Source organism: Geotrypetes seraphini, chromosome 15 (assembly GCF_902459505.1).
Source record: "Geotrypetes seraphini chromosome 15, aGeoSer1.1, whole genome shotgun sequence".
Taxonomy (NCBI): domain Eukaryota; kingdom Metazoa; phylum Chordata; class Amphibia; order Gymnophiona; family Dermophiidae; genus Geotrypetes; species Geotrypetes seraphini.
The window spans coordinates 34,190,768-34,215,022 of NC_047098.1; the positions used below are offsets into that span (position 1 = coordinate 34,190,768).

At 39.9% G+C, this 24,255-nt stretch overlaps 1 protein-coding gene across 2 annotated transcripts in view; it reads left to right on the plus strand.

Annotated features, from left to right (window-relative positions):
* The window catches only part of TAOK1 (TAO kinase 1), a 238,934-nt gene that overhangs the window by 96,056 nt on the left and 118,623 nt on the right, over positions 1-24,255 (plus strand). For both annotated transcript variants that reach the window (XM_033921264.1, XM_033921263.1), the window contains 3 exons: positions 4,145-4,246; positions 8,239-8,284; positions 9,501-9,597. In XM_033921264.1, coding sequence (XP_033777155.1) covers positions 4,145-4,246; positions 8,239-8,284; positions 9,501-9,597 — 245 coding nt within the window. The remainder of the gene's footprint in view (positions 1-4,144; positions 4,247-8,238; positions 8,285-9,500; positions 9,598-24,255) is intronic.

The window sequence follows — 24,255 nt, forward strand, 5'->3', positions numbered from 1 at the left end:
ATTACCTGTTTGTATGCCGGTGCAGCATACTTAATAATTTTATTTCTCATGGACACAGTAAAAGGTAATGACATATATGTGTCAGCGTGACCTATTACTAAGGCTACCTTCATAGCCTCCTCCGTAATTCTCATTTGAGCATCTTTTAATGTATACCAAATTTTATCATTTGAGGGCCAATCAGATTCAAGTGGATATCGCCTCGTGACACCCCTACTAATTATCTCTAATAAAGACCATTGGGCATATTTTGCAGGATAAGGATCCTCCCGCAACACATTTTGCACTGCTACTTCTTGACTAATTTGAATAAATTTAGGGGCATCTGTGGCATCCAACATAATCTCTGCGGCGCCCAGCTCCTGCACCCAAATTACCCATTGTATTAGTGGTTCCCCAGGCTGCTGTGTAAAGCGTGCCATCGTATCCATGATTTCATGTGGAGTAACATCCTCCATAACATTATTTCTAGTTAAATTTTCTCCTGTTAGCAGATTTCCCTGTAATCTTTGTTTCCTCATAGGCTTTGCTTCTAAACTTTCTGCCTGTTCTCCTTCAACACATATATCCTCCTCACTGTTATTAGAATTTGAATCCCAAATATCCCCATCCCGTTTGTTTGGATTCCAATCATCCGGCAGATGATAAATTAAGATTTTAACTTTTCTGTAACTCACTTTCCGCCTCCTTTTCTTATATGTATATTGTGCACATTGCACATCTGCCTTTTCTGTTACATTTTGATAGGTGTCTACCTTATCCATTAACAACTTATTCTGACATTGTAGCATTTTAATGGCATGCTGTTGATTATACCTTTTCTTTTCCAGCTCTCCTAATTTCAATAGTAATTCCTGTTTAACTTCATGCAAATTCCTCCAGTCTGACAAAATCATCCTTCCTTGTCTAGAAATTCCTTCTTGCTCTTCTCCTTTTGAGATTTTCACCTTTTGTAAGGAGGCACATAATTCATGTGGATCCCCACTTCCAAAAGTACAGGATTCACATAATCCTGCTTCTACAGACCACTCAGTGGCCATTAATTTACCTATACTGTCATTCCCATTCGGAATGGAGGGATTGGGAGCCTGCTCCTCAACCCCTTGTTTTCTAGGTAGCTTTTCTGACCACATTGATCAACCCCACTTCTGGTACCAATTTGTTCTGCCACTTATTTCTGTCAAATGGGATGATCAGTGACACTCAGAAAAGCACACAGACAATATAAAGCATAAACAATCACACTTTATTATACATATATATATATATATAAGAATAAAATAGCATCACCGTATCTCAGGTAAACACTCCCTTCACAATTGGGAATAGATAGGCGAGTAGACACGGGAGACTGCCCCTTTAGACATCTCGGATCCTGTTCCTGGAGACGTCTTGGATTCTGATGTTAGGAGCAGAATCCCGTCCTTTTAAAAGGGTGAACGCTGTTGAGTTCAAAAGCATAAACAGCTGGTCCTGCTATTACAATTAGAACAGCTGGTCCTGCTCTTTTGTTCTTTTGTTTTGACAACACCCAGGTCAGGATATCAGAAGGAGGTGTTGCAGAAACGGCTTCCCATCTGGTTCCCTTCGATGTTGTTTTGGGCAACACTCAGGTCAAGGAGGTCAGAATGTCAGATAAGCAGAGTATGCTGAGTTTCAGTTACCCCCCTGGCCAGTCCTTTTGATGTTATCGAGGAGGTGTTATAGAGACTGGTTTCCCATCTGTCCTTTTGATGCTGTTTGGGCAACTCCCAGGTCACAAAGGTTGTGGAAACCTTTGATGTTGTCTTGGCAACACCCAGATCAGATAAGCAGACTTGAGGAGACATATCGGTAGTATGGAGAATTTCAGTTACCCCCCTGGCCATCTGCATAACAAGACCTGATAAATTCAAAGCAGAAAAGTGAATATTTGCCGTCCTACCAGCAGATAGAACAAAGACCTTCAGTGACATCGTTCAATTAACCCAGCTGGGGATAAAATTATTCAGTTACGCTGATGACTTCACAATTATTATCCCATTTGCCAACTCCATCTCGGAAACAATTCCAAAAGCATCAGAAGCCATAAACTTGATGGAACATTGGATGACAGACTTCAAACTCAAGCTCAATACTGAGAAGACAAAATTCTTTATCGCTTCACCGCGCCCTCTTGACACCAAAACCCCACTAGACATCAACAAACATAACTACCCCATACAGCCCACCATTAAAATACTGGGTGTAACTCTGGACCAATGCCTCACCATGAAAGATCAGGTGGACTCCCTAATCAAAAATAGTTTTTTCACCCTCTGGAAACTTAAATACATTAAAGCATACTTTGATAACTCTGCCTTCAGAATCTTGGTACAATCCCTCGTATTAAGTCAACTCGACTACTGTAACATCGTCTACTTAGCAATCCCCCAAAATAATATGCGACGATTACAACTAATGCAAAACACTGTGGTCAGACTAATCTTTAGTCTAAAGAAGTTCGATCACGTGACACCATATTTCAAACGGCTACACTGGTTGCCGATGGAAGCTCGTGTAAAGTTTAAATTCGCCTGCCTCTGTTTTAAAGTTTTCTACGATCTAACCCCTAAATACATCACTGACCTATTCTCCTTCTCAGCCAACAAACACAAGAGAAGTTCCCACTCGCACTTCGTTTCTCCCCCGGTTAGAGGATGCAAACTAAAAAAAACACCATGAGCATCTTCTCTCACATCAGGATGCTCTATGGGGTAAAGACCTAGAACAACTCCTATTGCCCACCACTTATGAGGTATTCAGGAAACGCCTCAAAACCCACCTATTCCTGAAATACCTAGACAGTTGACCCACTTCTCTCTTTCCCCTCCCTTGCCCTTTCTGCCCATTGTTCCCCACATCCCTTAAGTTAATTCAACTTGTACGTCAACTCAACTTGTACTCCACTAATCTTTTGTAAACCGCATAGAACTTAACGGTATTGCGGTATATAAACTGTTATTATTATTATTATTATCACTTCTCCTTTAAGCAATGATATAAATAGATTGAAGAGCAGAAGTGTTGACCCTTGAACACATCAGCTTTCACCCTCCCAATGTATACTACTATATATATGACCTGTTCCACAAGTAATTAAACTACTACCTAAACCAATTTCACGCAAGTGTGAAAGAAGCAGCTCATGGTTCAGGGTATCCAACACAGTTAATTTGTCTAGCAAAATCAACAATGTGCTGCTCCCTTGTTCCATATATTTTTTCATTAATTCTATAAGTCTATACCAGGGATGGGCAACGAGACCCACAATCCAGTCGGGTGTTCAGGATTTCCCCAATGAATATGCATGAGATCTATTTGTATGCACTGCCTCCCATTGTATGCAAATGGATCTCATGCATATTCATTGGGGAAATCCTAAAAACCTGACTGGATTGCGGGCCTCGTTGCCCACCCCTGGTCTGTACTATAACCCAGTGTAAAACCTGTCAGGCATAGAGTGCTTCATGTTGTTTTTCTAAATGTTACTATCTGAGAATAGCAAACTTTATAAACTAAGTTCAACAGAAGAAAGAGATTTTGTATTGAAAGTTATGATGCTCTGTCTCAAGGATTATTGAAGTTCTGTCTACTTATGACATTATATGTTGCAGTGGAAAACACTTCAGTAATCCTATGATGAAATTAAACTCAGAAAAATTAGTCCTGTTCGAGTCAGATTAAATCTCAGGATATGTAAGTTATTTGAACACACTCCTGTGAAACTGCAGATATAGCGAGTATAACGTTAAACAGAAGACAGATAAATTACTTTTTTAACGTTGTTATGAATGTATAGGCAGCTGACTGATTTGTGTGTTTAAATTGGTTAAGTATATTTTATTTATTTAAAATTTATAGTGTGTCCATTTAAGCATGCAGTGCCAATTTGGCTGAATATTTGACACTGTGACTTAATATATCACATATATAAAGAAACAATAACATAATTGTGCCCTTCTTATCCAGCCTTTTTCTTCTTAAGTTAAAAAGGTCATGGGATTTTATATTGAAAAATGTATTTCAATAATGTGAGTTAGTTGACCATTGTGTAGCCATTTCATAATGCACTCTTGCTCTCCCTCTTCCCCCTCTCTTCTCCTCCTCTTTTCCTTTTCAAAAGAAATGGCAAGATATTATCAAAGAAGTCAAATTTTTGCAACGAATACAGCATCCAAACAGTATAGAGTATAAAGGCTGCTATTTACGTGAGCATACGGCATGGGTAAGTCTCTGATTTGCTGGTTCATTGACTTGTTTTCATTAAGAAAAAATAAAAAAACTAGTTTTGGCAAGATTGCACAAAACAATATTTCATATAAAAAAAGATGACCAGCCTCTTTAGGTCTGCTTGCAGATGGTGTGTATGTAGATATAGCTAATTTGTCCTTTGTTCATATTTTGTTTGGATTAATTCCTGTTAGGTTTGATGCTTACATGCTTTCATTGATTAATGATGTACCATGCCTTGAATACAGAAGTAGATTGGTGGGCAATACATTTGTTATAAAAGAAATCTATACTTTCTGTCTAGTGTTGCATATTTAAAATAGTGCAATAGGTGTGTCATTTTGGATGGATTGGGTATTATCCTAGGACAAGTAGGCAGCATATTTTCACAGATGAGTGACGTAATCCATGGAGCCCAGTACGGACAATATGAAAAGTGAATTTCACTTTAAAACTTTTAAAGTGCTCATGACTATTCACATTGCACATGTGCAACTGCATTACCTCAGTTCTTTGTTTTCCACTGAGCAAAGAAGTATCTTTTTGACTGAACTCCTTTCAGTCGACGATGCCTTCCCCCATTGCATAATTTTTTTCTCTTTTCATTTGTTCATGTTTGAGACAAGTGGGAAGAGAAACCTTTACAGGGGGTATCTTTTTTAGACCTTGCTGTTAAGACAGCTTTTTTAGTTGTTATCACATTCGCATGAAGAGTACCAGAGTTGAAGGATGCTTTCCTGCAGAGAACCATTCCTTAGATTCACAGATGAAGGCGTTTTCATATGCACGGTTCCGTCCTTTTTGCCAAAGGTAGTCTCGGGTTTTCATGTCTACCTGTGTTCCAGTGAACAGGATTGGAGGATAAGGACAAAGTCCTACAACTGCTGGATGTCAGCAGAGTGGTTCTACAGTATAGACTTGTTTCAACACGCTTGCTACTTTCTTTCATACTCAGGTAGATATATTATTGAACACCCCTCATAAGTGTGCCATTCAATCTTTCAATGAGTCTGCTTACTGTCTCAGACAAGAATGTCAGTTCTCAGAATGAGGTTTTTCAGTCTGTCTTTAGGAAAAGGAAGACGTGTAAGAACACAAAAAGTGCTGGGGTATGTAGAGCTCCATAAATGTTTTTTGCTGGTTGATATTCTCTTTTCATAAGTTGTTGCTCTATCGTACTGTAGTTTGTTAATAATAGTTTCCATATATAGTCTAATCTCGGTTTGCGAATAACGCGGTTTGCGAGTGTTTTACAAGACAAGCAAAACATTCTCGCAAATCTTGCCTCGCAAACCGAGTGTTGACTCGATATGCGAGCCCAACCCCCGAGAACCAGCATCGCCCCCGAGAACTGACATCAACCCCCACCCACTCAAACTGGCATGCAGCACCAACCCACAGGTTGTGCTGGTGCTGAAAGAGCCTGCCGGTGATCACTGCTGGGTCTTGAACTAGTGGCCTCGTCGGAGTGGCGCCCACATTTCCATTAACTCCTATGGGGAAAGTTGCATTGATATATGAGCACTTTGGTTTACGAGCATGCTTCTGGAACGAATTATGCTCGCAAACCAAGGTTTCATTGTACTTGTTACAGAACAGAACACATCTGTTATATTTATCTTATAGGGGCTATCACCTGCTTTGGTGCAAACTGAAGGGGGCAGCATAGTGCACTGGATGAGGAGGAGGAGTCTAAAACTGTGATTGATATCTTCTGCACAGCATGCAGGTTCAGATTGAATACCCATCCATCCTGAATTGCACACCTATTTACAAGAAAGAAGATTATCGAGATAAAAACCTAATCTTTCTTTAATGAAACTTTAGTGTGAAGAATAATTTGAGCCAGTCAATTGACTATAAAGGCTTTGGAAGCAAATTTAGAGCTCTGATTTAAAAGTTGATTGTGCTTGATGTATTGTATGAATTAAAAGCTTACATACCTTGCTTTTTAATTTAACTTGCTTGTAGGACAGAAGCTCCAGTATGAGACTGTCATAACTGAAGAGGTTTAAGAGTATGAAATCTATTGTTTTGTCTCATGCATCTGTTCCTAATATGTGACTATCTCAGGGAAAAGGCGACTACAGGCTCCAAACAAAAATGAGGTTATAATGAATTCTTTTAGAGCAAACAATTTGTAATACAACAGTCCAAGCCATATCCCTTTACAGAAGTTCAAACATGTTACTTTTTCATACTGCTTATGGACCCATGAAAAATCAGCCATTCTCAACATTTTGGATCTAAGGCTTTAGTAATCTTTTCCCAGAGATGCGAGTCTGTCCTTTTTGGTTTTGTGATAATGATATTTGAAAGGAGAGGAAGACTGCTTGAATTCTTCATTAAGTCTTGGAAGGGACTCAAGAGAAGTCTTCTGTAGAAGTGTATGCTCATAGATCCTCTCCTGAGGACCACATAAGCCCTGTGCAAGTCCCTAATGCTGCTAAGAACCAAAGGACCAGAGCCAGTGCAAGGATATCAAGCACCCAAGGTGGACTTGTGTTATCACTGTCCCAATCTACTTCCCAGCAACCTGACAAGATTCTAGAGGTGACAAAAAGACAGCACACAGTTGAACAAGTAGTTTAAATTGCCTCTCTACAACAGTGGTCCCCAACCACCAGGCCAATCGGGTTTTCAGGCTAGCCCTAATGAATATGCTTGAGAGAGATTTGCATATAATGGAAGTGACAGGCATGCAAATCTGCTCCATACAAATTCATTAGGACTATCCTGAAAACCCAGTTGGCCTGGTGATCCTCCAGGACAGGATTGGGAACCACTGCTCTACAGGATGCCTTACTCCATTGCTTGTGAAAACAAAAACTGTGGATACAAATGTTCTGGAGATAATTTATTAAACACTGACATATAAAACCATGAAAATTCAATTAAAAAAGTACAATGATAAAAAATACAGTGATAAAGATCCAACAAGACCCTACATGATCCATGTTTCGGCGAACACACCTTCCTCAGGGGTTCAATGGTTTGCAAACTCACATATAAAGAATTGGACTGAAAACAGTCTATTGTCTTTAAACCTGTGAGCAAAGAATACCGCAGACAAGATGAAATAGCAAAAAAATGCTTTTCTTTGTTGTTACTCCATTTCTTCCCTGAAAGCTTAACTCCTGCACTTAACAGCAAGACCATTAACAACAAGACCAGTATTACAAACCCTGAGATTCTGGGATCTTGAGAGAGAGGAAACTACTAGTACATGCTCTCCTACTTGGGGACTGAATTACTGGGGGAAATTTTGTGGTAAAGCCTTGAGGGATAAGAGGGAATTTAAACTACCTGCTCTACTGCCCACTCTCATTTTGCCACCTCTAGAATATCAGCAGTTTAGGAGATCACTTAGTTTGTGTAAAGTAGTTTTTATTAAGCCAGCATGAAACACACAGCATACAGCAGACGTAGATTTTCAACCACAATATAACATCAATCCCCTATCCCCCCCACCCCCCCCCCCCCCCACCCACCCCCTCCCAGGCAGCAGCAGCGGCAAATATTCCAAAAGAATATCACAGGTACAATGGGAGCAATAAACAAATCACATATCCCAAAGTTGTCGTTGAACATAAGAAGTAAAGGTCAAACTAAAAGAATACCAACATTGATGAAATAACCGACCTGCTTTAGCAGTCATGAGATCACTTAGTTTGACTAAGGAAAGTATTTTTTGGTACAGCAGTGGACCACAGCTTGGTTCTCTTGCATGATAATGCAACATGCAAAAATAAGAAATTGAGGTTGATAACTACTTCCTGATATCAGTCTAAGGTTAATGAGGGAAAATTATACAGACACAACACAAAGCTTGAAGCAATTCTTGCATACTGGTAGATTTTTTTGACTTTTTCACCTTAAAAATATACTGTATATCACTTTTTCCACTGTACCTCATTCAATCACCAAAATGTTATGCTTATCACAATGTATATCATGTATAACTCAGTTGTTTCTCTTCTCTGACAGCTTGTTATGGAATATTGTTTAGGATCTGCTTCAGACTTACTAGAAGGTACTTTTTATTATATTTCTTTAATTAGTTTTTGAAGGTGGTTATAAAACATCATGCAGGGAATCCAGATGAGGATCTAAACTTGGTTATACTTTCTTTGATGTTGCTCACTCTGGTGGCATTTTGAAGTGAGATTCGTAACTTTGGGGAAAAGAGAACAGTATAGTATTAATAAATTCTTCTCATTTATTGTTCTCATTATGAAATTCTGTATGTGGGCACCTCATAGAACACAATTATTTCTCTCTGGGAAATGTGCAGTAGGATTTGGAAGTACCAGGGTCTGTGAAATGTAAAATTGCTAAACCTGACACATGTGCAAGTTGCTTGAGTCTCATACACTAGGGGCTCCTTTTACGAAGCTGCGTAAGTGGTTTTAGCGCACGCAGTTTTTTAGCATGCACTAAACCAGCGCTACTAGGCTAGAACTAATGCCAGCTCAATGCTGGCATTAGCGTCTAGTAGGCCGGCAGTTTAGCGCATGCTATTAAGTACGTTAAACCGCTAACGCGGCTTCTTAAAAGGAGCCCTAGAACAGAAATTGGTTCTTAAGGGTCATCAACAGGCCTGTTTTTCAGGATATCCATAATGAATATTCATCAACTGTTTCATTGAGTTAGTCCAAGAATCAGATTAGTGTGCTTTTTTGGTTAACACAAAACCCAGATCTTTTGGCCAGTGAGATCTGAAGTTGAGGATACCTACAATAAAGATTGTTCTATAGAGTTTCTCCAAATGCGTCTAAATTCAAAATTCATTAGGGCCTGATTCAGATTTTGGGTTTCCACCCATAGATGGCAAGTATGCTTTCAGAAGGTTGAATTGGCCTTTTTGATAAAATAGCCTATGTCCATTATAATTTTTAGATGGTTAGGCATTTAAAACTCTCTTTGTTCCTTCTCAGTAGCAGTTTGACTGCCCTTACTACTCTCTGTGTAGGGGACTTCTCGAGTACATGCATGAAAAATGTGGTACTCATGGTCTCAGTTTATGAAGAAAGTAACTTTAAATGTTTTAATTAGGTTATTGTTACTGTCTCTTTACACCTTAACAAGACAGTGACACAACCCTTCATTAAAGAAATGCTGAAAAAATTAACATTAGTCACACTATATTCAAATATTGCAATTTTGCTATAACTATGCTTTTTATGTTTTAATTTGGAAGTTGCTTTCAGTTACATGTTTCACCAATTTATCACAATGTTTATTTTTAGTTCATAAAAAGCCATTGCAAGAAATTGAAATAGCAGCAATTACCCACGGTGCTCTGCAGGGATTAGCATATTTGCATTCTCACAACTTGATCCATAGGTGAGTGGATTGTGTACTTTGATGCAATAATCTTGTTATTTCATGTTTATTACAGAATATTGTGAGATTTTTAAGATGTCTCTTTCTTTTAAATTTCTGTTTTGTTCCTGAGGGAAGATAATATTTAAAGTTTTTGAAGCCTCTCATGCTTAGCCCTCCTGCCATTATTAATATAAACAAATGAGAATGCTACTGTGCTAATCTAGAATGTAACCTACTGAGAGATATAAACTATGAATACAACTGAAGCAAATGAATAATGGATTTACATTCTGGTTGCAATAAAAGGTGAATACTTTTTTAGAGAGTGCAAAAAAAAAAAAAAAAAATTACATAGGATCCTTTTGCATATTTTGTCACTTTTAAAGGGCAATTCTATAGCTGTCCACCCATATTTGTGTCCCTTGCACACATAGGACTAGATTCAGTAAATGGCACTGAGAAAATGATGCCCCTCAAAAATCCGCTTGAAGTGCTATTCTATAAATGGTGCTCTGAATTGTACACCTTATATAAAATATCGCTTAGAGCCAATTTCCATGCCAAAATTTGGGCATGAGGATTTACACCAACTGAATCCTGTTGTAAATCCTGACATGTAATTTAGGTGCATATCTCAGTATTCAGAAATACTAATCACATCTTTAGTAAATGCCCTTCCCTACCCATGCCCTTCCCATGGTCATGCCTACTTTTGAATTGGGCACTATAAGATTTGCACACAAACCTTTATAGAATAGCACCTAGCAAAAAAAAAAACAAAAACCAAAAACTCAACAGAATAGTGCCTAGCAAGATGCATGTGCAAATCCAAAATGTTGCCATTTCCAATAATTGATAGCATCCAATTATTGGTGCTAATTGACTCATTAGACAGTTTAGTAGCATGTGCATCTCTAGATAGTGTGCTATTTTGCAAGCAGAAATTTGCACACTATTTATTGAATCCAAGGAATATAGTAACTGTACAGAATACTAGCACTTATACATATGTGTATGCTTATCTGCAAAAGTGCTAGTAGGATTCCTAAATGGAGAAGAGACGGCTCAGTGGAGATATGATGCAAGTCTATAAAATACTGAGTGGAGTGGAATGGGTAGAAGTGAATCGCTTGTTTACTCTTTCCAAAAATACTAGGACTGGGGGGGGAGAGGGGGCTAAGTAGTAGCAGCAGAGTAGATTTATATAGCAACTTATTAACATAGTAAATGATAGCAGATAAAGACCTTAATAGTCCATCCAGTCTGCCCATTAGTTACACACCTTATAAATTCATGATTAAATTAAATTGTCTCTTTGATATTTCTGGGCCATAGACCGTAAAATCCAGCTAGTACTGTCCTTGGGTTCCAACTACTGGAGTTGCTGTCGAAGCTCACTTTGGCCTATACAACCATCTCATTGTTTGTGGGATACAGACCGTAAAGTCTACCCAGCAACGTCCTCATGTTCCAAGTTACTAGAGTTCCCATCAATGCCCTCCTTAGCCCATCTTACACCAAATCACCATATACAGGACACAAACCGTGAAAGTCTGCCCAGTACCAGCCTCAGTTCTTCAGTTTATACCATTTATTTTCTAATTAGAGATCCTCTGTGTTTATTCCACACTTTCTTGAATTCTGTCACAGTTTTCCTTTCCACCACCTCCCTCGGGAGGGCATTCCAGTCATCCATCTCTGTAAAAAAAGAATTTCCTAACATTACTCTTAAGTTTACCTCCCTTCAACCTCAGTTTATGCCCTCTAGTTTTACCATTTTTCTGTCTCTGGAAAATATTTGGTTCTATATTAATACTTTTCAAGTATTTAAACATGTGTATCATAACTTCTTTGCCTTTTCTCGCCTCCAAAATATATATATATTCAGGTCTTCCTGCCTCTTCTTGTACTTCTTTTGGCGCAAACCGCCTACCATTTTCTTTGCCTTCCTCTGGACCGCTTCAAGTCATCTTATATCCTTCGCTAGATATGGCCTCCAAAACTGAATACAGTATTCCCAAGTGTGGCCTCACCAACAAACCTATACAGGGGCATCAACACCTCCCTTCTTCTGCTGGTTACTCCTCTTTCTATACAGCCTAGCATCCTTCTGGCTACATCCACCACCTTATCTCACTGTTTTGCCACCTTCAGATCCTCAAGACACTATCACCCCATGGTCCCTCTCGTGGTACATGCATATCACCTCCCAGCACATATGGCTCTCTTGGATTTCTGCTTCCCAAATGCATTATTCTGCACTTCTTAGTTGTCAGACATTAGACTAAATTTTGCTGATCTTTTTTCATGTTTTCCACTCTCTCTGAGGTGTCCACTCTTACAGATATTTGTATCATCTGCAAAAAGTCAAACCTTACCTTATAACTCTTTGGCAATATTGCTCACAAACATATTGAACAGAAAATCTGCCTGGCACTGTCTTAATGTTCCAAATTACTGGAGTTTTTGTTTAAGCTCTCTCCAGCCAATCCTAAACTGAATTGCCATATGGGACATAGACCGTGCAAGTCTGCCTGGTACAGGCCTTAGTTCTTCACAGCCAGAGTTACCATCTAAGCACCATCCAACACATCAAACACATATGAAACTATTTGCATTTTGTTTTTTATACCATTCATTTTTTAATTAGAGATCTGTTTTTATCCCACGTCTTATTGAATTTTTTCACCATTTTTATTTCCATCACCTCCCCCAGGAGGCTTTCCAGGCATCAACCACCTTCTCCATAATAGCAAATAAAGACTAAATTGGTTCATTCATTCCACCCAATTGAGATTCCTCATCTTTGGATAGATAAGTATGTAAATTCTCTTACGCATCCCAACCCAGCCATCTTGTCTTTTCTTCATGGACAAACAAAATGTATCAATCACACATTGGTTATGTCATCCAACAGTTTCTTAGATGGATTAGAAACATGTAAGCTCTGTAAGCATTTATTTTACATTGCCATAGCTTGGATAGGTAGCAGATTAATTTTTGCAGCTGGTTTATTGAACATGAACTTGGAATATATATATCAGCTAGCCTACTTCCCACACATATTGACTGTAGTCAGGCTCTATTACAGTGTATAGAAAGTGTTTTAATAAAAAATTTACATTGAAGATAGGTTTCATTGCTAACACAGCTCACAAATCTCTGGTTTTGTTAGGCAGGAACTTGGTATATATACATTTATTGTGGATTTCTGTCTGGTACTTGTAGATATACTTTTATTGGAGATTTCTGGTTGAAGAGGGACAATTAGATTCCAGCTTGCCCTGCTCCCCCCCCCCACCCCAGTGCTGGGCTGGAGGGGAACTTGGTGATTATTGAAAAAAAATCATCTTCTCTGCAGGAGGTAGGTGGGGCTCTAAACAGTGAAAAATTTACCTGCAGGAATTCATTCATGTGCTGATATTGGAAGACCTGAACACAAGTCTGTGAAGTGTTTTTTTGATATTGTATTCTGCTTGGTGTACTCTAATTGTGGTATACTGTTCTGCTTTCTAACCTAGACCTCTCTATTCCTAAAAAAAACAAAAAAGACTTTTCCTTCCTTTTCTGGCTAACCTTGGTACAAGAGTCTTTCTTGAGTCTTTCTTGAGCTTTCAAGAGTCTTTAACTTTTTCTAAACTTTCCTAACTTGGGTTCTAGATAAGCTCTGTAAGCTTTAATCTTACATTGCCATAGTTTGGTTAGGTAGCAGATTAATTTTTGCAGCTGGTTTATTGGACAGGAACTTGTAATATATATATATATCAGCTAGCCTACTTCCCCCACTTCTTCACTATAGGCAGGCTCTGTTACAGTGTTTTAATAGAAAATTTACATTTGAAGATAGGTTTCATTGCTAACACAGCTTACAGATCTCTGGTGGCTTATCCCCTCCCACCCTCCCCTCAGCCCACCCATCCCTGTGCTTACACTACTCAAATACCTAATTCTCATTTGCTTGGTTCCCTGCTGAATTAAGGACAAATTGTTCCACCCACCCCTGGATAATCACTGATAAGTATTTTTCTTGTCTATAGATCAGTCACTTCCTATACCATCAAATCAATATGACCTTTATCCAGTGCAATCACTGTGGTGCTTTAGTTCCAAGGCACACCATCTGGAGACTTAGGGCTTGCCCCATCTGTCTTCAGCTTTCTAGTATTAAGTTGGAACTCAGAAATCTTAAGCAGGAATTGAATGCAATCAAAGCAACTTCCAACACTCTACTGAATTATACCAATTTGCCACCACTGCCTCAAAGAGTAATGCAATCAAGGAATAAATTGATTACAGTAGGGTCAGGCAGACACGTGACACAGAAACATACACCCTCACAATTGCACCTACAGAATTCCTTTGCTCCATTAGACCATTGCAGTGCTCAAGAAAGAACTGAACTGAAATCAAATTGGAACCAGTGAAGGTAACATGAAAAAAAGCACTCACAAAGGAAGAGTAAGAAACCTCAAGCCAATAAATTATTGCTTTTAGGGGATTCTATCATCAGAGGCATTAACAATGAAATGCAAGACAAGGAGCCTAAAATAGTGAAGTGTCTCTCAGGATCCTCGGCTACTAGGAGTACCCAACAAATACTATCTACAATTAAGGAAGAAACTAAAAAGTCTAAAGCTGATCTTGTTATCCATCTGGGAACAAATGATCTAGCCAACAACTCCACACTTGCAGCTCAGAAAGCCTTTCGGGAGCTTGGTGAGGGCTTGAAACCTTTTGTAAAGACTGTAGCTTTTTCCGAAGTACTGCCAGCATATGGAAAGGGAGGGCAAAGAGTTAAAAACACAGAGGGCTTCAATAGGTAGCTCAAAGCCTGGTGTCATCAAGAAGGCTTTAGGTACATAGGAGGATGGGGAAATAAATGGAAGGACAAGAAGCTATTTTGTACTGATGGGCTACATATTACTACACACAAGAACAGGGGAAACAAATCCACAAAATACAAAGGAACAAACCAAAGTGGAAATGTCCAATCAGAATGGTGCACAAAAAAGTGTCTTTCAACTCATCTAATATCTTTATTCATCCAAAATAACTCAATGACTCGACATGTACATGTTTCGGCCTCCCGGCCTGCATCAGGAGTCTTGGGAGTCTTTGGGTATACAAAGGGGTGTGAAAACTTATGCCGGCCACTCAAAATGCTACTTCTGCCAAATCTCAGTCACGCCACGGCTGTGGACATTTCCACTTTGGTTTGTTCCTACATATTACTACAGCAGGAAAAAGAATCCTTGCGGAGAAATTTAGACAATATGTTTCTAGGCATTTAAACTAGAAGGTAGGGGTGGCGTATGTATGATGGACAATTATAGAGACCACCCCCGGCAAAAGACAAGATGTGATGGTAGTAAAGATTGCAACACAAATAATATTAGCAACTCACTTTTTAGTGTTGCAATGGGAAGTGAAACGAAACAAAAAACTATACAAAAAAGATCACTGCTGAAAAATAGCTGGAAAGCGATGACCACAAATGCTCGCAGTCTAAGCAATAAAATTCATGATTTGCAAGCACTGATTTTAGAGGGAGACCTGGATATTATTGCTATCACAGAGACGTGGTTCAGGGAATCTAATGGATTGGATGCAAACATACTGGGATATAATCTTTTTAGAAAGGACAGAGATGGTCAAAAAGGTAGAGGAGTAGTTCTCTATGTAAGGATTGATATCCAAGCGACTGAAGTGCAAGGGACCTGGGGAGAGGAATAAGCGATATGGATCGCTCTGAAAAGAGAAGATGGAACTTCTTTCTACGTGGGTGTAGTCTGCAGACCTCTGACTCAATTGCAGCAAATTGATAAAGATGATGACAGATAAAGGCCTAATGGCCCATCTAGTCTGCCCATCCGCAGTAACCATTATCTCTTTCTTTTTCTGAGAGATCCTGTGTGCCTATCTCACACTTTCTTGAATTCAAACACAGTCTCTGTCTCCACCACTTCTTCTGGGAGACTGTTCCATGCATCTACCACCCTTTCTGTAAAAAAGTATTTCCTTAGATTATTCCAGAGCCTATCACCTCTTAACTTCATCCTATGCCCTCTTATTCCAGAGCTTCCTGTCAAGTGAAAGAGACTCAACTCGACTCATGTGCATTTACACCACGTAGGTATTTAAATGTCTCTAGCATATCTCCCCTCTCCCACCTTTCCTCTAAAGCAGTGGTTCCCAAACCTGTTTTGGGGGACCCCCAGCCAGTCAGGTTTTCAAGATATCCCTAAAGAATATGCATGAGAGAGATTTGCATATCTGTCACTTCCATTATATGCAAATCTCTCTCATGCATATTCATTAGGGATATCTTGAAAACCTGACTGGCTGGGGGTCCCCCAGGACAGGTGTGGGAACCACTGCTCTAAAGTATATATATTGAGATCTTTAAGTCTATCCTCATAAGCCTTATGACGAAGACCATGCACCATTTTAGTAGCCTTCCTCTGGACTGACTGCATCCTTTTTTATATCTTTTTGAAGATGCAGTCTCCAGAATTGTACACAATATTCTAAAGAGATCTCACCAGAGTCTTATATAGGGGCATCAATACCTCCTTCTTCCTAATGGCCATACATCTTCCTATGCACCCTAATATCCTTCTAGCTTTCACCATCACCTTTTCAACCTGTTTGGCCACTTTAAGATCATCACATACAATCATACCCAAGTCCTGCTCTTCTGTCATACACATAAGTTCTTCACCCCCTAAACTGTACTGTTCCTTCGGGTTTTTGCAACCCAAATGCACAACATTGCATTTCTTAGTATTAAATTTTAGCTGCCAAATTTCAGATCATTCTTCTAGTTTCACTAGGTCTTTCTTCATATTGTTAACACCATCCTGGGTATGTACTCTATTGCAGATTTTTATATCATCCACAAAGAGGCAAATCTTACCTGACAGCCCTTCAGCAATATTGCTTACAAAAATGTTAAAAAGAACAGGCCCAAGGCATACCACTTGTAACATCCCTTTCCTCAGAGCAATCTTCATTGACCACTTCCCTCTGTTGTCTTCCACTTAACTAGTTCCTGACCCAGCCTGTCACTTTGGGGTCCATCCCAGGAACACTCCGTTTATTTGTTTAGATGTCTGTGTGGTACACTGTCAAAAGCTTTACTTAAATCTAAATACACCACATCTAGCGCGCGCACTCCCTCTACCCAATTCTCTGGTCACCCAGTCAAAGAAATTGATCAGATTTGTCTGACAAGACCTAACTCTAGTGAATCCATGCTGTTTCTGGTCCTATAATCCACCGGATTCCAGAAACTTCACCATTCTCTGTTTTAAAATCGTTTTCATTAATTTGATTACCACATAAGTCAGACTTGCTGACTTGTAATTCTCTAATTCTTCCTTTCTTCTACTTTTATGTAGAAGGACCACATCCGCCCTTCTCTAGTCCTCCGGTACCACTCCCAACTCTAAAGAAGCATTGAAAAGGTCTGTCAGCAGAGCCACCAGAACTTCCCTGAGTTCCTTCAGCAACCTTTGATATACATCATCCGGCTCCATTGCTTTGTCTTCGTTTAATTTAGCTAGCTCCTCACCAACACAGCCCTCTGAAAATCGATCGGGGTCTACCATTCCACCATTCCTATTCGCATTTATCTTCTGCAATCCCACTTCCAGAACTTCAGCCATGAACACAGAACAGAAATATTTGTTAAGCAATTCAGCCTTTTCTTTTTCAACTTCTACATATTCCTCCTAATGTCTTATTACATTACATTACATTAGGGATTTCTGTTCCGCCATTACCTTGCGGTTCAAGGCAGCTTACAAAAGATTAATAAAATGGGGGTTAAAATGGGAGAATTATTGATTAACTAGAGAGGTAAGTAGTAGATCTTTTAACATTTCTCGGGTTGTTAAGGGTAAGGCGGCTTACAAAAGAATTAAAAGGGGGTAACAATGGAAGCACAATTGTTGTTACTAGTGAAGTAAAGAGTAGATCAATTGTCAATTCTAGAGTTATTAAGAGTACGTGATGTTATGGCTGCTTCAGGAATTTCTTGAAAAGTATTGTTTTTATGTCTTTTCTGTCTTTTCTTATTGTAAAATATGGGCAGAAACTTTAAACACTGCTCTTCTGCTTGCAGACATCATTAACAGAATTATACAAGTTTTCATTAGGCATGGTAAAAAAAAAAAATTGTTGGCTTAAATTATGTCATTCCAGGACTCTGTCCTCAAACATTCCAGGTCAAATTTATATTTTGTTCCTCTTTTCTGATTTTAGTACTGTAAAAGGAATAGCAGTTAATAATGATTATAAGGTAGTAAAAATAATGCCAAAGTGAGCTTCTACCTGAAATACGCTTTCAAGTACTATATAGTTTAGTCGGATAAGACTTGATGAATGAAGGAGGGTGGGGCCGATAATGCTTTCAAATGGAACCCAAGCCCATAAAGATTAGAGTAAGTATAGAGACGGGGAAGCTCATAGCTGGTGTACTACTTAGGGCCCAAGGCGCCCTTAAAGTATCCTTGTAATTTTCTACAAAATCAGGGTCGCAAGCAGCAACACAGAAATACCACTGCCGCTTGCACTCATCGTAGAATGCATCGGGCCCACCCTTTAATAAGAACATAAGAAGTTGCCTCCGCTAAGTCAGACCAGAGGTCCATCGCGCCCAGCAGTCCGCTCCTGCGGCGGCCCATCAGGTCCATGACCCGTAAGGTGATCCTTTGTCTAAAACCCTTCAGTCCCCTTTATCCTTCAATCTATACCCTTTCATAATCCTATCTCTACCTCTACCTATATCCCTCAATCCCCACATCCTTCAGGAATTTATCCAATCCTTCTTTGAAACCCTGTAATGTACTTTGTCCTATCACAATCTCCGGAAGCGCATGCCAGGTGCCCACCACTCTCTGAGTAAAAAAGAATTTCCTAGCATTGGTTCTAAACCTGTTCCCTTTCAATTTCTCTGAGTGTCCCCTTGTTCTTGTGGTTCCCAATAGGCTGAAGAATCTGTCCCTGTCCACCTTCTCTAGGCCCTTCATGATCTTGTAAGTCTCTATCATGTCTCCTCTGAATCTCCGCTTCTCCAGGGAAAAGAGTCCCAGCGGCATGATGACTTCCTTCGTTCTACCCTTCGTAATACCCTTCTTAATAATACCCAACATTCAGTTTGCTTTCTTTGAGGCTGCTGCGCATTGTGCCGTTGACTTCATTGTTGTTTCCACCAGCACACCCAAGTCTTTTTCAAGGTTACTTTCTCCTAGTAATAATCCCCCCATTTTGTAGCTGAACATCGGGTTCTTTTTACCTATATGCATGACCTTGCATTTCTCTACATTGAAGTTCATCTGCCATTTATTCGCCCATTCCTCCTGTTTGTTCAGGTCCCTTTGTAGGTTTTCACATTCCTCCACAGTTCTAACCCTGCTACAGAGTTTAGTGTCATCCGCAAATTTTATAACTTCACACTTTGTCCCTGTTTTTAGGTTATTAATAAATACATTGAACAGCAGCGGTCCGAGTACTGACCCCTGCGGAACACCGCTCGTGACCCTCCTCCAGTCTGAGTATTGGCCCTTTACTCCAACCCTTTGCTTTCTGCTTGCCAACCAGTGTTTAACCCATCTGTGTATGTCCCCTTTTACCCCATGGTTCCACAGCTTCCTAAGCAGCCACTCATGGGGTACCTTGTCAAAGGCTTTTTGGAAGTCGAGATAAATGATGTCTATGGGTTCCCCTTTGTCCATCTGGCTGTTTATCCCTTCAAAAAAGTGCAGTAAGTTCGTTTGGCACGATCTTCCCTTGCAGAAGCCATGTTGGCTCGCTTTCATTAGTCCATTTTTTTCTATGTGTTCACAGATGCTGTCTTTTATCAGCGCTTCTACCATTTTGCCCGGAACTGAAGTCAAGCTTACTGGCCTGTAGTTTTCCTCTTGATCCCTTTTTAAAGATAGGTGTAACATTTGCTATTTTCCAGTCCTCCGGGATCTCCCCAGTTTTCAAGGATAGGTTGCAAACTCGTTGGAGTATTTCCACCCTGGATGCGCGGGAGGCTAGGGGAGAAGCCGGAAACCAGCACTTCCCGACTGACCCTCCCCCTTTGCCCTCTAAAGCAAGCAGCGGCTGGCCAGCAAGAGGCAGCGTTGCCGCTCCTGCTTTAGGGGGCAAGGGAAGGAGGGTCAGTAAGCGAATCGGAAGGCCAATTTTTTTTTTGTTTGTTGTTGTTTTGTTTTGTTTTGAATCGAAGTGAATCGGTGAATCAGTGAATCGATTCGAATCGGGCAGCACTAGTACACACCCTTGATCTAATTCTCTGGTCACCTAGTCAAATAATTCAATCAGATTTATTTGTAATCCATGTACTCCATGAAATTTTAAGAAATTCACTATCCTTTCCTTCAGCAACACTTCCATTATTTTTTCAATAACTGGAGGCTCTGCCTATAGTTTCCTACTTCATCTCTGTGACCACTTTTGTCCTCTTCTCCTTGATCTCCTCTTCTCCATTCCTATGGAAAATCATGGTTTTCTACAGACTTATTCTTTCTGATATAATCTTAATATTTACAACCAGATGTCATCAGAATAGGCCAGTTCTTGATATACTGCTGAAAACAAGTCCACTACAGAGTTCCATCTGACATTTTGTGGGAGTGTTTGCTTGGTCCCACCCATTCTTTTCAGAGCTGCTGCAGCAGCAAAATGATTGTTACAGAAATATTTAGCAATTTCAACAACATTAGTCTTTGTTTCTGAGATACTGAAGTCTTTGGCTAGGAGGTGTAGCAAATGAGAACTGCAACCATATGGTGTTAACTTGGTGTTCTCTTCATGTTCTTCTAAATGTCTTCTCATTTTGGATACATTTGCAGCATTGTCCATGACTAAACTGTGTACTATGGGGAGAGGGATGCAAGAATAGCATTTCCTAATGAGGCTGGGAGCAGCTGGGGGAGAGATGCACATTCTACTGGTCTGGGGTGGCATTGGAAATTCTTACAAGCTTTTCTGTATCCAGAGATGAAGAGTCACTTCTTCGATATTGAAGTAAAGGCTGCTTTGTTTACCTCATTGGAATGACTACGAGACAGCATTGTATGTTCCAAAAACAGACAATATTTGTTTATTGTTAGTATAAAAACTTACAGCAGCAAAGGTATAGCAGAAAAATATATTGTCAGTTCAGAATATGCAATGGAGAGAAGAACTTGCACCCATATGCTTAGCAGGGGGCTAGCAGTTCCCCGTAGCACAAGTAAGTGAATCTCTCTGGCCCTATCTGTGATGCACGTGTTTTTTATACAGAGAAAATCTTTCTTTGTTCCAAAAAGTACATCCCTGAATTCTGGTCATATGACTCCCTATTGGTACAAAAAATGTATACCTAACTATTCCTCCTCTCAGACCACACCTCTCTCACTCTCCCCTCACGAGAGGAGCCCGAGCAGTCCAGAAACAGAGAATTCTTCATGAACTTTCTTCCCCCAACTTTGAGATCCTTATCACTTTGCAGATGCTAATTAGTGGTTTTACAATTCTGTGCATCTTCAGGATGGCATCCTTGTATGCTGAAAGTTGGCAAAGGTGACCTTTCAACAATCCAGCTGTTTGGTTCATATAACTCGGTTCAGAGACAGGGAGAAAATGTTTTGGTACCAAGTTCTCTCATCTCGCTACACCCACATCGTCCTGCAGGGATCCTTGCTCATTATAAATGTTTTATGGCTTTCCAAGGTGCCTGGCATATGAAGTCATACAGCACTGATAACAGTTCAGCAGAACCTTGGAGAAATATCCTCCCAGCAGGGAATGGAGACAAAAACTTTGTAGCAGAGGTCAGCTGGGTTAGCATTGCAAAGGATACATGTGTTCACAGACAGCAAGGTACAGGCTGGGCCTGGCTATGGGAAAATATAGGTCTGTAGTGTCCAGCATACACAAGTGAGGCCAGTACGTCCAGTTGATCCATCTGTATGTCCAGGTTATCCATCTCAATATGAATACAATGTAAAACTCATGGGCTCTGTCTGATTAGCAGATAAAACAGGGATGCATCCTAGATAAAGTGCATTCAGGAAGGTCAGGAAGTTGAGTGTTAATAAAACATGTGGAGGGGTAAGTTTATGTATTAGAGAAAAAATGAAAAAGCCATTGAGATACCAAGTTTGCATTAGCAGAACTGAGTTATATATTTTACATGCAAATTGATGATGTGAGGGTATCACCCTGATGGGTGGGGCATGGAAGATAGTAAAGTGTCTCCCAGGACTATTTGCATATAGTTAATATGTACATGGTGAAAAATAAGATGGTTTTGAACATCTCTGAGATGGAACTGTTATAGGTTAGAAGACGTCAGATTCTGTTACATCTCCTCAGGAGTCCGTACATTAGGTGTTCAATTCAAACCTGCGAACCAGGTCTTGCCAAAGTGTGGTACTCACAATTTTCAGCACCTTCCACATTGTCAGTGGAATATAGTGCCCCCTTCAGTTTTAAATTCTGCAAACTACCCGTGCAGAGGTATTTTTGATCTGTTCTGCTTAATTTTTCTTTTTTTCATCGAAAGTTTGCTTTTTTTGGTGGCTTTGGTGCCCTGAGACCCCTTATTTATGGATTCTCTGTCTGGGAAAGGATGCAAGATCTAAGAAGCTGGACTGCAGCTCTGCAGGGCAAGCCTTTGGGTGGTCCTAAGGAACTGCCCTTTTGTGAGACTTCAGGACTCAGGATCTATTTCCCTGGGAGCCAGCTAGCCTTCTGAGTTTATCAGTGGCTTGAGCACAGGCTGTGAATGCTCTAAGTAAGAACCCTTGGGGTATCAGGGTTCCGGCTGCGTAATTTCTCACCCCCATTGCATTTTGAGGTTACGGTGGGTGGAGGTCTCAGTCAGGGTCAGTAAAACTGGCAGACTGAAGATTTCAAGGTTTAGTCGTTTAGTGAAGTTTTCTGAGGCAGAAAGTCCTTTCCATCCACTTCAGCTGTAGAGAAAGCTGGCAGGCACTGCACTGCACAGAACTGTAAGTACAACCCCATTATTTCCTATGGAGGGTGTCTAAAAAAGTCAGTTTTGAGAGTTTCTCAGGGTAAAGTTCAGGTCTCCCACCTGCAAAACCCCTCTTTCCATATTTTCTGTTTTTCAGTAAAGTTTCCATGGGCTGTTTTTAGCATACTTTTTTCTGGTGGTGGCCATCTTGCATTTTAAACAATCTTTTTTTCTGATGCCTCTATCTGCCTCATGTTTCCGGGCACACAGTAGTGCGGTTTCGCTTATAGCTCCTCTGGACATAACCAGATTTTTACGAGGTGCTCTTTGATTAAGACCCTTACTTTGTCAACCCTTTCCGACATGGAACCTCAACACAGTTTGAAAGGACTTACTAAAGTTCCATATGAGCCTTTGGAAGACTTGTCCTTTTGGACCTCATAGTCAAGACAATGTTCCTGGTGGCTATAGTCTCTGCGAGACGTATTTTGGAATTACAAGCTCTCTTGTAGAGAAACTTTTTCTTAGTATCATGGAGGCAACTGTAACCCTCCTTGCTGTTCCCTTTTTTCTTCCAAAAGTTGTGTCTGATTTCCATGTCAACCAGGTGGTTTGTCTGTCTGCTTTTCAACACAGTTTAGAATAAGCAGGTTAAGGTATTATCCTAGAACAAGCAGGCAGCATTTTCTCACATGTGGGTGATATCATTCACAGAGCCCAGTAGATAGTTTGACAAGTGAACTGTCACTTTAAGCTGAAAATCTTTGTGACGGTCCGCACTGCTTCTACTTATGGATTTTATGGGCACTTCCCATCGACTAGACATTGATCTTATATCAACCTTATGGTTCTGTTCATCAACATTGCTCTTCTTCATTGCATCGTTTCTCATGTGTTTTAAGTGAATAAGAGATGATACTCGTTCCTCGTCATTGTCTTCATTGGATTGATACCGAGATCTTCCTACTTTTACACAAAGACTGGACTTTTTAACTTTCATTTATACTTTGCTTTGGCTTTACCTATGCCTTGTCTCTTCCAGCATTCCTTTAAAACTGTCTTTACAAGGAATTGCTTCCCAGGACCAGATTTTCTTCAATAGATCCTTTCTTTTCTGGATATATGAGTAGCTCAGCTTAGTTCTGCTATAGATTTAAAGCTCTTACTGACTCACTTGCTGGGTTCCTACATGTTTGAAACAGTGCTTCAATTTCTTTTTGCATAACAGGCAGATTCCTGCCTGTGGTCTGTGGATCCACATGCATTCTTGCAAGGAAGCACCTATGGCTCAGTAGTTAAAGACACTACTTCTCTCTTCCAAAGGTCATAGGTTCAAATCTACACAACCCCTAGTACCTTAATAACTTTGTCATTATCAAAAATTTATTCTGGCAAACAGGATTTTGTTTTTCCAATTTCTTCCTTTTTCTCTAAAGCAACTCATAAGGAAATTTATCTGTCTTTAACCAGTATATTTCTCCGGAGCACCTTTCTATAGTATCAAATTCATAGACTAGAATTTGCATATTAAGGTCAACCTCTGCTGCTTATCTATAGCATCTGCTATGTTGTGAGCTTTGAGATGTCTAGTTGCTGGGAGTCTCTTTTTCTCTCTCGGTGGCCACATTACATTTCAACATGGAAGGAGTTGGAATACTTTGAATAACACAGTTTCTTTTCTATTTGAATCATTGGCAAGACTG